General features: G+C 55.4%; 1 protein-coding gene across 4 annotated transcripts in view; it reads right to left on the reverse strand.

Moving 5' to 3' along the window:
- Positions 1–16,127, reverse strand: part of FBXO31 (F-box protein 31) — a 45,542-nt gene that overhangs the window by 14,859 nt on the left and 14,556 nt on the right. For 2 of the 4 annotated variants that reach the window (XM_045046861.1, XM_011290282.3), the window contains 3 exons: positions 7,968–8,044; positions 2,691–2,858; positions 1,955–2,029 (listed from right to left, as the gene is read on the reverse strand). In XM_045046861.1, coding sequence (XP_044902796.1) covers positions 1,955–2,029; positions 2,691–2,858; positions 7,968–8,044 — 320 coding nt within the window. Of the gene's footprint in view, positions 1–1,954; positions 2,030–2,690; positions 2,859–3,038; positions 3,272–7,967; positions 8,045–14,834; positions 14,922–16,127 lie in introns of those variants that run through there. The other 2 variants (XM_011290281.3, XM_045046862.1) reach the window with 2 other exon arrangements.

A 16,127-nucleotide genomic window follows, 5' to 3' on the forward strand; every position in this document is an offset into this window, starting at 1 on the left:
CAGGCTCCACGCTCCAAGCTGTCAGCACAGAGCCCGACGCGGGGCTCGAACCCACCAACTGTGAGATCATAACCTGAGCCGAAGCCGACGCTCAACTGACAGAGCTACCCAAGCGCCCCAGGGCCCAGATTTTTAAATGACCGTCAGCCATTAGAGCACAGGGCAGCCAGAGTCCGGGGCTCAGCCCTTCGCCTCAGCGCTCAGAGCTAGCAGGACACATGGCGATGTCCCCCCCACGGCCTGTCCTCTCTCCCTGGAGCCTGGAGCCATCCTCTGGATCCAAAAGACTGAACGAGAAAGTGAAGACGTCACCGGCTGACACACAAATCCACAGGAGAACCCCATCCCCACACAGCTGAGGGGAGACAGAGACAAGCAGCAGACAGCAGAGCAGCTAAGTGGACAAAGTGACCACAGGGCCAGACGGCAAGCTCTCCCACCACAGCAACTCCAGGCTGGCTCACTGGGGACCTTGAGGTCCCGCCGCTCTGCCCTGCCCGGGGACCGTCTGCCTGGGGACAGGGCGCGGCCCTCTGCTCTGCACGGGGGACGGTCTGCCCATCCTCTCGGATGGGCCGGGCAGGGGAGAGAGAGATGCCTCTGACTACATAAAAGTTAAAAACACATAAACGTTAAAAAAAACTCCTGGAGAAAAACACACTATGAATCAAACCAAAAGACAAAATAATGAATAAGAAATGACTTGCAACTCACACCTTGAACGATTCATTTCCCCAGACGATAAGCTGCTACGAGTCAATTAGAAACATCAAGCGGAAAAAGAAGCAAGGATGTTTCCTAACGTTCAGAGGAGGAGCCACGGGGAGCCCTTGCTCATGCCCCTCACCTCAGCCTCGGCTGAGGTCGCGGTACGGGAAACGCAAAAGGACCCCAGAGCCAGGAGACCAGCAAGGCCGTGCTCCTGCCTCACAGGCACTCGTTCCTAGTTTCCACCCACAAAGGACTGGAGTCACTGCTTTCACAATCGAAGTTATACATTCCACTTCCCGATCGGCGAGCCCACACACAGAAGGCGGCGGCCAAGAACTTTTCCCGACCCCGGCATATGTCCCTCCAGAAACACACCGCACGGTCCCTTTACAGTCTCGACAACTGAGGAGTGTCTACTCTCGGGAAACACGCGGACGTCTTCTGCTGAAACGTGAACTACAGCAACACCTGCGTGTTGTGCGTGCGACGTACGTGCAATCGTCGGTGACACTGTTGTGAAAGAATAGAGCATTTCCATCACGTGCCACATATTTGAGGAAACAGGGACCTCCTCCGCCTTCAAGGGATTCCAGTGAGCGTGTGCGTGCACTCTTTACACGAAGACACGCGTACGTGTGTGCTTACGTTCAATCTCCCTGCACTTCTCTGGCTGACAGGGAAGCGACCGGACTCAGAACCTGACCGAGAAATGCAGGCCCAACCAATAACCATCAGTTCAGGGAGCATCCGACACTTTAAAAATTCAAGTTTTCCTTAGGATGTTTTGAAATGGCAGTGTGACTTAGGTCCTCAGAACACAGAAACTCAAAGGCAATATGAAATTACTTGTGCATATAAAAGGAAGTCCAAAGAAACTCACGAGTGAAGCTCGGAGACAGGCCTCCCCTCTGTGTGGCCATGACGTGGAAATGTCAGCCACGAGGCCCGTCTGCCGGGAGAACACAGAGGCTCCAGAAAAGCCGTCTGGTCTCCCCACGCACGCACACGCGAGAAGAATCTCCAACAGCACCTGGACTCTCTCGCCAAAGGGGCAAAGGGGAGCCGCTCAGAGAAAACTACTTCTCTTCGCTCCGCCTGTTCTCAGGGGTGGCGGGTAACGAAAGCCCGTGGCCGTGTACCCGCACACACGGTGCCCTTTCCGACGGACGGGGCAGGGGAGACGACCCTCTCACAGGGGGCACGCTGGCGACGTCAACCCGCGAACGGAGGGGTTCAGGCTCACCTCCTGCCTCCCGCCAGACATCCTGTGGTGGTCCGTCTGGTTGCACTTGGTGGAGAACTCGTCCTTCTTCACAATCTTGAGGGTTCACGACAAAGGAGAGGGGAACAGGTCAGTCACGGCACGCCGGGCAGGCAGCCGGGGCAGCGCGATCAGCCTCTCCGGCACGGACACCCCCTGCACGCGTACGGAAGCCCAAGAGCCGCCGAATCGTGGCCAGTCCCAAGAAGGGAGCTCAGGGCTGCCTGGACGCGCACCTCCTCCTCAGAGGACAGTGCATCTGGGAGGCTTTTCCAAGGCGACACGTCACAGCACAGCTAAGGGGCTGCTGTTTCACACGGGCTCACTGGGGTGGCGGTTCGCCAAACCATTATCAGAGAGCAGAGTGTTTTATTCCAAGTTGATACTCTTTCAAAGAGGAAACCTGGGAGCGGTGAGGAATCATGGCAAAAAGGACGGTTACGACCGAACACAGAATCCCTGGCAGGTCCCAGCGAGTGAGTCTCTGAGGGGCTACATCACAGCACCATCACGTCGGGAACACACCCCAGGGGCAGGGCTGAGCCCCCACTTCCTCCCCTGTCTGCTGCTCTGCGTGCACACGGGCCTGCAGCTGGGAACCCCACGGCCAGCTCAGCCAACACCGCACCCCCGCTGCCACTGGGACCGGGGGCGACAGAGGAGCCCAGCCCCATGCCTGCACTCGGCTACTGTATGTAAGGGAGCCCCGGGCGCTCACCTGGATGTGGCCATTGTGGGGCCCTCTGTGGCCATACATGCACTCCACCGTGGCAGACTTTCTCTCCATCAGGTGGACCCTGAACAAGGGCTTGAATCGCATGGGGTCGTCCACATGAGGGTCGTGGGGAGGCAGGTACATCCAGCCAATGATGAACAAGCCGTCCACCTGTGGTGAGGAGGAAGGGCACAAGTCCACGTGAGATTTAGGCTGAGGGGCTGAGGCAGAAGGTCTCCACCCCACACTGCCCTCGAGGACCACCCTCGTCCCCACACCACAGCCCCGCCCAGAATCTTGGGGCCCGGGAACACACAGTCTAGCGCACCAGGATGAACATGGCCCACCTACCAAGTGCTTGTTGTTTCAAAAGTAGTTACTTTTCATAAACACGGTGACTGAGTCTTCTAAAAGAGTAGAACTTAAGTGTTCTCACTCAGAAAAGAACGGACAGAAATGGGAAGTGGAGGACGTACTCGTCACTAGATGGCAGGAATCCTTGCACAAAGAACACAAATATCACCAAGATGTATTCCTCACGTAGCCCACAACTTTGTCAATTACACCTCAACGAGGCTGAAAATAAACACATACCTGCACCATTATCTACAGTAGCCAAGATATGGAAACAGTCTAACTGTCCGTCAACAGATGAATGGATAAAGACGTAGTGGGTACACAGTGGAATACTACTCAGCCGTAAAAAAAGAATGAAATCTTGGGGCACCCAGGTGGCTCAGTCGGTTAAGCGTCCGACTCTTGGTTTCGGCTCAGGTCACGATCTCACGGTTCATGGGTTCGAGCTCCCCATCAGGCTCTGCACTGACAGCACAGAACCTGCTTGGAATTCTCTCTCTCCCTCTCTCTGCCCCTCCCCCGTTCACGCACACGCACTCTTTCTCAAAATAAACTTTAAAAAGCGAAAAATAAAAAAATAAAATGCCTGAAAATCAGAAACAAACTGAGAAGACAGATGCCGTGGCTGTGCAACACGCATGATAACTGTGGGTGTGCACGCTGCCATGGCTCTTTGGTGCCTGCAAAGTGGTGGCAGCCAGACAGGGACTGGACTGGGGCGGGGGAGGGGTGTCCCGGGCAAGGAGCTTGGGGGCGCTCCCATCACTCCTGTGGCAAACCGGTCTGACAAGGGCAAGCCAACACTCTTTTGTCATGGCTCCATTCTCCCCTAATTACCCCCTCCTTTCAGAAGCTGCAATTTCTTTTTTACTCTATTACTCACTGCCAGGAAGAAAAACAATTATCACCCTCCCCGCCTAAAGAAAGGAAAGCAGTCTGCCCACGCTGGGGAGCAGACTGGCTTGTCCTGGAAGGAACGTTCTAAATGCAAGGCTTTCCCCAGTGATGTTGAACATAAATATAAAGCATGTTTCTTAATGGATGTTTCCACTGCATCGTAAAGAATATGAAGCAATATTTATCCTTGTCCAACCCCCACCTGGTGAGCAAACCACAGAGTGACAGAGCTCTTGGGGCCCCCAGGTGACTCAGCTGAGCCAGGCTCTGAAGAGCCCACGCCGAGGCTACGCAGGGCCCCAATGTGCCGTCTGTTACTATCATGCGCTTGTGGCGGGGCCCGTGGACTCACCAAGAGCGTGTGCAAGCAGAGGGGGAAGCAAGATCAGAACACGGGCGCTCCCCAAAGGGCACCAGACTCCATTCACACTGGAGCACCAGCGGCAGTGACACAGGGGTCAGGCACGTGCACACCCCCAGCCCTGGGGCTTCTGCTAAGAGCACATGGCGAGCCCGAGGAGGGAGGACAGCCACGCTGGAGACCCAGCAAAGCACCGCATCCTACAATACAGATGCCTGTAAAGCACTAGAACTGAGCAGCTACTATTCAAACCAGGACAGGCAAGCGACGGAGCAGCACGTAAAAATGAAGCTACAAGACTTTCTCCTGGGGCGCCTGGGTGGCTCAGTCGGCTGAGCGTCCGACTTTGGCTCAGGTCATGATCTCACGGTCTGTGAGTTAGAGCCCCGCATCGGGCTCTGTGCTGACAGCTGGGAGCCTGGAGCCTACTTCGGGTTCTGTGTCTCCCTCTCCCTCTGGCCTTTCCCCATTCATGTTCTGTCTCTCCCTCTCTCTCAAAAATAAACATTTAGGGGCGCCTGGGTGGCCCTAGTTAAATTAAGTGTCTGACTTCAGCTCAGATCATGATTTCACAGTTCGCGAGTTCGAGCCCTGTGTCGGACTCTGTGCGGACAGCTCAGAGCCTGGAGCCTGCTTCAGATTCTGTGTCTCCCTCTTTCTCTGCCCCTCCCCCGCTCACACTCTGTCTGTCTGGCTCTCTCACAAATAAATAAACACTAAAAAAAAATTTTTTTTAATAAATAAGTAAACATTTTTTTTAAAAAAATAAAAAGACTTTCCTCCTGCTTAGGACCAGGGTGCTTACAACAGCCCCTCCTGCAGATACCAGCTGGGAAGTCTGCACACACAGCAGTTCGAATGCTGCCTGAAGACACCAGGGGCCCCAAGACAAGGACCAAGGGCCTGAAAAGAAGGGACAGGTGAGCCAAAGGGGGCAGGGCCTCCCACCCCTGGGTCTCAGGCCCCTGACTACTCCTGGCAGAGGGTGGCAGGGTGGTGGGGTGGTGGAGCCCCCAAGGCTGCCACGGAAGCCACGGCTCTAGGGCAGGATCCCCAAGTGTGCATAGCTCTGCCCTTGAGGCACCTTCCGGATCCTAACCCGTGAGGCTGGGAGATGGGGAAGTCAAGCAGAAAGTGGCTGCTGAGAGGCCAACCAGCCAGGAGAAGCTTCAGCGGTATCTGTGCCCTGCTGGGAATACAGGCCCTGGAGAGGAGGTGCCTAGGCTCTCTCAGGTGACAACCTGGTCAGAGCCAAGTGTTCTGCTGGCTATGAACCCAGGCCAGAGGCCAGGGACCCTCCTGGGGAGAGCAGCAGCCACGGCCATGGGTGCGGGCAACGCCAGGCCATGCCTGAAAATCCAGAGGAAAAAGTCTGTAAAGTGAACTGGAGGTCACAGACTTTAAAGTAACTTTGCCTCCTCATGTATTCTACAAGACAAGGAAGAGGGAAAAACCTCACCAGAAGCACAGGAAACAAAGCCAGACTTGCATCCTTGCCACGGTGGAATAACGGGGGCTGCTGTGAACACAAATGCGACCACGGCCAACACGCAGCGAGGGGCTGTAACCCCTGGCCACGCTCTGGATTCCTGCCAGAGGCACCTGCCAGACCCCAGAGCAGAGAGGGGCACAGGCAAACAGAGAAAACAGAGACTGGGCTTCGAGGTGGCTGGCGTGCTGGAGCACGGGGGTCAGAGTCCCAGAAAGGAGGGAGCTGTGTGGAGAAAGACCCCCGGGATCTGCCGAGGGGCCCGCGCTCTGGCTGAACACCGAGCCCAGGACAGGCTGGGCACACGCTGGACAACCCCCCGGGTCGGACAGGTCTTGAGATGTCCCAGATGCAAGCAGCAGAGATGAGGGCCTCCAGGAACCCCCGGGGCACGGTCAGGGGTGCCCCAGCACCGGGACTTAGACACAGAGCTAAAGCACGCCTCTACCTGCAGACCCCCCGACCGCCTGACCTGCCTGACCACGTATGAGGGAAGAGAATCACCCAGCTCCTCAGTATTGAGTGACAGTGTCCGCCTCCACAGGGAAAAGAACCGGCCTGCAGGAGACGGAAAAAGGGCGGACAGACAGAATCAGGAAGTCTAGGTGGCTGAAACAAGAAACACTACGGTCTGGCGGGGAAAAGCTCTCAGGAGACAGGATCAGGCTACTGGCACAACCAAGCACCTACACGCACCCCCACTGGGCAAGCTGTCCCCTTTGGTCCTCTTCTGCCGGCCCTGGTCCCCTTTGTCCCCAGGAGCACAGGCCTCAGCTCATCATCCCTTCCTGCCTACGGTGAGCCGGCACTCAGCAGGCAGAAGGCAGTTCTTCTGGGGCCTGGCCCCCAGGAGGGTCTGTGTGAAGGGGTGCCCACGATCACATTCAGGTTGTGTATTTTTGGCAAGGATCCACAGAAGGGAGGCTAAGTCCATCGAGTGAAACCAGGAGAGGCCTGAGGTCAGAGTCCCACTGCCAGTTAGCTAACGGGGATCACCGCGATGGGTGCTGTTGGCCACATCTCCCCCCCGTAAAGGCCTCTTCCTCCTTGTAATCATGACCGCTAAACAGTAGCCCCCAAAGAAGTCCCCGGAACCCATGAACGTCACCACCCTATACTGCCAAACGAGGATTTTACAAACGTGAAGTTGAAGATCTTAACAAGAGATGGCTGGGGCTCACCCGGGGCCTCAATGCAATCACTGCATTCCCGAGACAGGGAGGCAGACTAGGTCTGAGACACACAGAGGGGAGAGGCCGTGTGGGGTCGGGGGCAGAGGCTGCAGGGGTGCAGCCACAGTCAAGGGACACCTGGGCCTCGCAGCTGGGAAGAGGCAGGGAGGACCCTCCCCCAGAGCCTTCAGAGGGAGAGCGGCGACCCCACGACACCCTGGTCTCAGCCTGGTTAATACTGAGGACGTCAGGCTTCCAGATGAGTGACAGAATCCACTGGTGGTAGTTTGGTAATTTGGCCCCCGGAAGCTAAGACAGCGAGTAATACAGGATTTGTGGGGAGAGGCTCGCAGATTGTGGAAATACAGTTTCCCCCAAAGTGCCCACCGCTGGTTTTCCCATCCATCAAGGACCCTGGCCTGACCCCAGTGTTACTATGGTGGGTGAACCCCACTTTCCGACTCCGCTGAGGCTTCCAGTCGGCACCAGGCCCGCCTGGTCCCAGGGCCACCGTGCCTCCCAGGTGACTCACCAGGACACTGCACCCCAGCCCGCCGTCCTGGCCACTGAACTGCGTCTTATTCGTGGGACAGGCACTCGCGAGCGTTAGTGGAACGATAAAAAGTCCGCATGACGAGTCACAGCTGGGGCACGCCTCGGGGCACAGAGACGGGGCCGCCAGGGTCAGAGGGTGACTGTTTACGGCTCCAAGGGGCCCCTGATTTAGGACAAGAAGTGAGTGCACAACCCAAAACTAGCGTGTCCTGCTGGCGTGAACACAACGGCCGAGATGTCTGCAGGCAGGGACCAGGATGAGGGAGGGAGGACACCCTGTGGCTCCTCACCACGAAGTCCAAGGTCGCAGTGAGAACCTTTGGTCATTTACAAAATCGCAAGTCACCTAAGGGGGCTCCCTGTGACCACCGGGCGGCGCCTCGGGGAGAAGACCACTAGGGCCTCAGTCCCACCCGCACCAGGGCCCAGCACCGCGGGCTCGGACTCACCACCACGTTCAGCAGTCCTCCGTAGGGCCCGATGTCCGGCTGCCACAGCCCCAGGATGTGTCTGTAGCGGTGGAGCACTGCGGGAAGAGAGAGAGCCGTCACGCCGGAGCCGGCCAGGCTGTGCTTCACGGTCACCCGGGAGGAAGCGCCTGATGCTGGTAACTAACAGAGCCTCGTGCGCAAATGTGGACCCAAGCAGATCTTTGCAAAGGTTTCTAGAGAATTCTAAGAATGAAATGTCTTTCGAACCCTTAACAAAACAGACAACTGGACCATTCTGAAACCTAGCCTCTAAGTGATCAGTGCCGGTGACTGCTGCCTTGAAAGACACAGAGGGAGCACCCCTGTAAAGTGGGGAGCCTCCCATCAGCGGGGGAGTCAAAGACTGGGACACCTCCCTCCTGGGGACACGACAGAGGGGACACTGGCATCTGTACGCGAGACGTGTCCATAAAGCAGTTAGGCCAAAATTCCCACCAGAGTCAACTGCACGCTGTCTTGTCTGGGCAACAGGTGCCCACGTGTGACCCACGACAACACATTTACAGCAGGTGCATCTGAGAGGGTGTTTCCAGACAAGGTTAGCATTTAAATCCGCACACTGAGTAAAACCAACCGCCGTCCCCAACTGGGTGGGCCTCATCCAATCAGTGGACAGCCTGGAAAGAAAGGCTTTTCCCCAAGGAGGGGACACCTGCCTGACCCCGTGAACTGGGACATCAGTCTTTCTAACTTGGGACATGAAAGGAAACATGGGCTCCTCCAAGGTCTCGAGCCTGCCAGATTTCAGACTTCAACTACACCCTCAGCTCCTCTGGGAGCTGGTCCCAGGGCCACCATGCCTCCCAGGTGACTCACTGATGGCAGACCTTGGGACTTCTCAACCTACATTCACTGTGGGACCCAATTCCTTACAACAAATTTCTTCACATAAAGGAATGGCTCTGTTTGTCTGGAGAACCCAGGCTGATGCACAGGGGGAGGCAGGGATGGGCTGGACGGCACGATCGCATCATTCTGCGGGAAGCAAGACCCAACCAGCAGAGCCAGCGGGACTGGAGACGGGCTGGCAGCTCTCAGGTCTCCACTGTGTCTGGAGTGCAGGGAGGAGGAAAGTGAGGCCAGAAGCAGCCCAGGCCTTTGAAGTATGCAGACAGCTGGCGGGCAGCTACCCGCTGTCACCCGAGGTTCCAGCCTGTTAACACAGGTTTCTAAATGAGCCTTTACTGTCTCCCAGACACCTGCCATTCATCCCGTGCGCAGTCTTCTGAGTCGGTTTACAAGATGCACAGTAAAGTCGGTCTGGCTAATTTACGGTCACACCCGGATAGGTTTTGTGTTTAACACACAAGCAATAATCAGCAGGACCAGGAACCATAAACAAACAAGCTGCAGACTGACGTATATACTCAAGGGTTCAGGGGTGAAATATGACAGCATCTGCCACTTACTCTGAAGTGCATCAATCGAGCAGGATGACGGAGAGATGGGTGGATGGAAAGCTGTGAGATAATAAAGCGTCACAGACGGTTGTAGAATCAGGTGATGGCAAGCGGGTGTTTGCTCTATGATCCTTTTGGTAGACTTTTTAATTTTCATGATAAAACACGGGAGAATAAAGTCAATGGGCCCATTCAGCATGACCCTCTCCTCTCCTATCCCCCTCCCCTAGTCCCCAACTTGACTGCAAGCAACAGTCTGTTCTTTCCAAATCAGTCTATGACCACACAGCTCCTGGACCACTCAAAGACCACACAAGACTCTTAGCAACTTTGAAAGGAGACCTCCCTCTTTTCCTTTAAAAGCCGCAGCTCTGGAGGCACTTGGGGGGCTCGGTCGGTTGAGTGTCGGATTCTTGTTTCGGCTCAGGTCATGATCAGGGTGGTGAGATCGAGCTCTACATCAGGCTCCACACTGAGCACGGGGCCTGTTTGAGGTTCTCTCTCTCCCTCCCTCTGCCCCTTCCACACACACACACTCTCTCTCTCTAAAAAAAATAAATAATAAAAAATGACAGCTACAGCTCTCTGAAATTAAAACACTGCCTCCCAGCTGTCTGCCTGGAGTGGCAGAACCCTCATATAAGCTCTGCACGTGTGAGAAAAATCATTGTTCTCCTTGTGGCTTCTGCTGACACAACACTGGCTCACAGGCCTGGGATGGCCCCCAAGATGGTCCAAGAGAGAGACGAGACCAACACCCTCAGCCCAACTGCGAGCACGCTAACTTCTAAGCAGGCAAGCCATTTCACAACGTAAAGGTAAAGTCTGTGTTTTATGTTATGCGCTTAAAAAAGTGGAGCCACCAGAACGGAGTCTAGCAGAGGTGACCTGAAAGCCTCAATGAGCCCAGGGTGCCCCCAGGAGGGGAGCCATGTTCGGAGTTAGCCTCTAACTAACGCCCAGGGCCGCCATACAAGGAGCGGGCACTGGCTCGCCCACTTCCCCGCACGTTCCCACGCGGCCCTCACCCTGACCCTGTGTGGGCAGAAGGAGGGTCTGGGCCGAGACGTCCTGCCCCAGGGCACTGAGCAGACCTCGGGGCTTCTCACCCGGAAGACCCCCAGCTCACAGAGCCCTCCCCAGGGTTTCCAAACAGCCGGTGGCCACTGGTCAGGAGAGGTGGGCGGGATCAGGTTACAGAGACTGGCGTGGCCCCAGCAGCGGGCGTGAGACCCGAGAGTCCAGCGGACTGTTCTAGACGCTTCGGGTGCTTTACTGTCACGAGCACCAGGCCACGGCCTCAGTTCGTGGGTAGAGAGCCTCGACACGAGAGAACTACACTATTCGGGATGACGGAGGAAACGCCGCTGCTCCAGCCCCACGAGGCAGGACTCAGGCCTGTCAGAACACTGGTATTCAGCCAAATGAGGCAGCTCAGAGGCTGTTCCAACCGCTGGTCCCCGAGGTCAGTGAGGCTGTGTTCAGAAAACATTCCCGGCTCTGAGACACCCCACCCCCCGAAATGGAAATGAGCGAGCTAATCTGAGGTGAAGGGACCTCTCGGCTAAGCACTAACGGGAAAATGCCCCGTGCTAGTCCGTGCCCGCTAACTCTCATCCGCCAACAGAAAGGCCACTTAACAGGCCCAGCGGGAAACTCTTGGCACACGAGGCCCAAAAGATCCGGCTCTCCTCGGCACAGCGTGAGCTGGGAGCTGGCTGTCCCGGGTGCAGCCGCGATGGCCCTCCACCAGCCAGGCCATAAAGCTGCTCTGGAACCATCACGTCTGCTGCTGCAGAACAGGGGTTTCAGGCAGTGGGTGGTCCTCAGACTCAGACTTGTGAAAAGATTAGCATAAACGCAACTGATGTAACCACTGCCACTTGCTGGTAGCTTCTGGTTATTAAAACAAAATCAGAGGAGGGGACACGTCCAAACTCATTCCCCCCTCCAAGGCCAGCATGACCCTGATACCAAATCTAGAGGAGGAGGCCACGAGAAAACCACAGGCCAACATCCGTGATGAACCAAGATGCAAAAACCCTCAACAAAATACTAGCAAATCACATTCAACAACACATTAAAAGGACCATTAACCACAATCAAGTGGGATTTATTTCAGGGAGGCAGAGATGGTTCAACATCCACAAATCAATGTGGTAACGATCACATTAACTAAATGAAATCATGTGTCATCTCAATAAATGCAGAAAGAGCATCTGTTAAAATTCAACATGTACCGGTGATTAAAAAAAAACAAAAACCTCTCAACGAGATGGGTATAAAGTGAACACAGCTCGACATGATAAAGGCCACATACAAGAACCCCCCAGCTAGCATCATCCTCAGTGGGGAAAAGCCGGGAGCTTTTCCTGAGATCAGCAACAAGGCAGGGACGCTCACTCTCGCCGCCCGTATTCGACACAGTCCTGGAAGTCCCGGCTGCAGCAGTCGGGCAAGAAAAAGAAAGAGCAGGCGTCCAAATTGAAAAAGAAGAAGAAATGTCACTGTCTGCAGATGACACGGCAGAGCATATAGAAATCCCCAAAGGCTGCGTCAAAAACGCGTCAGAATAAAGGAACCGAGCGAAGCTGCAGGATACGCACTCAGCATGCAGAATGAGACGAGGCTCTCAGAATCCGGCCGGGCGACGGGCAGGCTGCCTCCCTCCCTCAGACCCACTTCCCGCCGGGGCCTCCCTGCCCTTTCTAGGAGCGCCTTCCGTCTTTATACTGCCAGGGTCTCCCCCTCCTCGGGAACCCCACGTGTTCTTGGCTCCACCAGGCAGAGGGGACTCTGGAGGAACCTTCCCATCAGGTACACCTGTGCGGCCAAACACCGTGTCATCTACGTCGAGGGTTAAAAGCGACTCGTGCACCTCGTCCCGGAGGAGTACGTGACACTCCGCCAGAGCCCCTGTACCTACCAGAGCCGTGGAGCATCGCTGGGACTCCAGACGGACGCCTCACAACCCTGAGTCCTCTGGTCACTGGTCACCATCAATTCACACATAGGGACATGCGTCAGCTACGTCGTTAACGATGCATCCCCCACGATGCCGCCAACGCCTCACGGACACAGACCACCACCAAGAGTCTCAGGCGATGACAATAACATGCGGCCTGACAGACAAACAAGCACAACCGACACGGCCCAAGCCGCTCGTGGGGGCCACAGAGGCCCTCGACGCCCAGCACCATGAGGTGGGCTGACGTGCGCCTCCCCAGGACAGCGTCTTACGCGGAGGCTGCTGACCGTTTCCGGCCCGGCAGAACCTGGCCCAGAGGACTTCAAGAGAGCAGGGAACACCGGGTGCCAAGAGCTCCAGGAACAGGGCAAACTGGTGAGAGAGAAAGAAACAGTGCCGGGTCCCAAGGTCCTCACAAGCCAGTCGTCACGCAGACATTTCCAGAGGATCTGGCCAACGTCAAAAATGTTGCATCCTGAGCTGCCCTCTACAAGAACGCACCAGGAGCCCTGGAATACCGACGGCCTGGGCATACAGGCCTCAAATTCGGGTCGAAACTGGTTTCCTTTCTTCACGCACGTGAACTTCTTTCCTGATGTTCTAACAGACCGTGGAGACAAGAGTGCTCGCAGTGTGAGTATGTCCCCAGAAAAATGCAACCAATACTCACAAGTGGTTGTTGTCATTGTATTTTCTGGGTCGTCCAAGGTTTCTATAATGCCCACTGTATTTTTAAACAATACCCAAACCTTAGAGAGGACAGCAGTGGGTGGTGTCTGATTAGAACAGGCCTGTTACAAAGCTGTCAGCTACGAGCTTGGGGCGGGGGGGGGAGTGAGGGGAGAGCACAGCTTGTGGGTGAAAAGCCTAGATGGACTGTGACACATCCCAACAGTCACAGAACACTCCTGCCCACCACGGGGACAAAAGGACACACTCTAGGTACTGCCCACAGTGGGTCAGAATTCCATCCTAGCCCTACGGTATAAGCCCCAGATGGACTGTGATTCCGGAAGGATCCGTGACAGACATATGACATGATGAAGCTCTATGGTCCTGTGCACAGGCGGTTTGGGTCAGCACAGCTCAACGTTCTACCTTTGCTCACTGACCACTAAGCGGGAGGGTGGGTCACTCCACAGCACACTGTTCTAGAGGAACCTTCCAAGAGGGCAAGAGGGTTCAGAGAACACAACTCACACCTTTGGACTTCAGACTTGACCCACTGGACCCCCCAGGTGGCCCACCCGGCTCCTCGTGCCTGCTCACACGTACTCCTGACAAGCCCCCTTGTCACAGGAGCTGAGCACGAGCTCACACGTACCCTGAGGCACATTAACTAGACCCAGGATGGTCCCTAAGCGCCACAGGACCAGCGGGCACGTGTCAGCTGCACGTCCAGTCTGACGGGATGAGGAGCAGTCCCAGAAGCAACACTTCTCCCTCTGCTCCCATAGGGTCTGTTAGACACGAGACTCCAGAGGGGGCCTGATCCAGGCACGAGACACAGACACGCGGAGGCTCAGAAGGGTGGGCGTAACAGGACAGAGCGGTGCCCTGTGCTTCTAGGAACGTGAAGACACCTTTTAGCGCAAGCAGGTACGTTTAATGTCTTCTCGACAACAGACACTCACCCTGCATCTCAGCTCAACCTTACGAAGAGCTGAGGTGGCATTAATCACCTGGAACAGGGCTTATGGAAATTTCCAGACTCAAGTGATGCCAATCAAGAGAGGAATCAGATTCTAATTAACCAACTGTTTCTACACACTTCTGTCCAGCATGGGTACATCGTAGGATTTCTTTTTAATTCACACAAGCTAGGGGCGCCTGGGTGGCTCAGTCAGTTAAGCGTCTGACTTCAGCTCAGGTCATGATCTCGCGGTCCGTGAGTTTGAGCCCCACATCGGGCTCTATGCTGACCGCTCCGAGCCTGGAGCCTGTTTCAGATTCTGTGTCTCCCTCTCTCTCTGCCCCTCCCCTGTTCATGCTCTGTCTCTCTCTGTCTCAAAAATGAATAAACGTTAAAAAAAAAATTAAAAAAAAAAATTCACACAAGCTATTACAACGTGACTAATGAAGTCTCGGAGCAAACCATTTACGTTTAATTTTGGAACAGAAGTGTTTCAAGGCTTCTACCCTGTCCTCTCTCTTCAGCCTCAATAAACAACAAATATGAAAACGTGCATCAACAGAGTGGTCTTGCTGCTACAACCCAAAAACCCCAAAGCTGCTGCAGAATCCCAGCCCGTGTGTGCAGCTGACACGGGCCACGGCTCAGGTGTGGCCTCGGCTGTGGTCAAGCCACGGAGAACAGCAAGAAAACAGCAAAAGCCAAGGAGGGCAGCTCGCTCTTAAGACCCAAGCAGTCCTCGTGCCCAGAGTTAGAGGTCCCTCTCCATGCAGCTTTTCGGCCGTGCTTGCCCGCAAAAGCCAGAGGCAGCAGGAGGTACGTACGGCAGGTGTAAACATCTCTGTACTCCATGTGCTCGTAATCGGGAAGAATTTTCATGAAACGTCCCGACTTGACGCGAGGGTTTATACCTGAACAGACACAGCAGGGAAAGGGTAAAGATGGTTCTGCTCCCACGAGGGTATGAACACTTTTCATGACAACACCCTCTCCCGCACTGGCCACGGACATTTCCTGTTACACACTCGGCCCCCAGAACCTCAGGAGGCCACAGCATCTGCCAGGGGTGACCTATCTTCCTTCAACCAAAGGAGTCACACCAGAAACTCCTGATGGTGGGCAAGCTCGGGACCCTCCTCTCTCGACCACCACAGATCAAGGGAGCACGGAGGTGGGAGAGCCAGGGCCGGGGCTGGAGGGCCTTGGGGAGACCGTTTAGGGAACCCCTGTGCTCAAGTCAGATCTCTCCCTTGCCTGGTGCACACCTGGTGTTTCCTTGACCTTTGCCGCGTCTGTTTTGTTTCTGACTAAGGGCAATGTCTGCCAGCCTCCTAACTCAGACCTCCTCCCTTCTGAATCACGGCTGCAGACTCTACCATCGACACCAGGAACCAGCATCCATTTTCTTCCAGCACCCATTCCAGAAGCTAAGCGATTCCCTCCTGGGTAAGGCTCTCAGAGCAAGTTCACAAAGACAGTTCCCGCACCATGTATATGAAGACCGAAGCTGGCTTTGACAGGAGCAGATTCGACACTTCGGGACCCTGGATAAGGGACGATGAATCATTCCCCGGATTTTGCAACCATTTACGGGTCAAGACTCAGCAGTGAAAAGAAATCTCCAGATGTCCGCGTGTGCCTGTCCACACCCCCAGCACTCCAGACGTGCACAGGAGCATGTTCACCTTACCCTGTCCCCTCTCAGTCGCCCACCCCTGGCTTACCCCAGCCGTACCACCCACTGCTCAGTCACTGCCCCCCTGTGCTCCACAGGACAGCAGGGCCGAGTCGAGCTCTAAGGAGGCCTTAATTCCCACATCTGCAGCCACCCCCGGTGGGCAGAGGAACCTGCCTTCCTCCAGATGCTATTTTGAATGCCTACACTCCCGAGGACAAGTTTGAGTGCTTACTTGAAGGCAAACTTCTCCCTTCAAGCTGCTTTCAGAGGACACTGTCAAACGACCTAACAAACTCAAGCAGTCAGATGATAAAAACTTGACGTAGTGGATACTCCTAGAAACCAGCTGATGGTCCAGAAAAGCCAGGACATCTCTGTCCTCTGTGCACGCACATGGAGACCATTGTGGGGCATGTGCCTCTGCTTCAACGACAATCTG

Source organism: Felis catus, chromosome E2 (assembly GCF_018350175.1).
Source record: "Felis catus isolate Fca126 chromosome E2, F.catus_Fca126_mat1.0, whole genome shotgun sequence".
Classification (NCBI taxonomy): Eukaryota; Metazoa; Chordata; class Mammalia; order Carnivora; family Felidae; genus Felis; species Felis catus.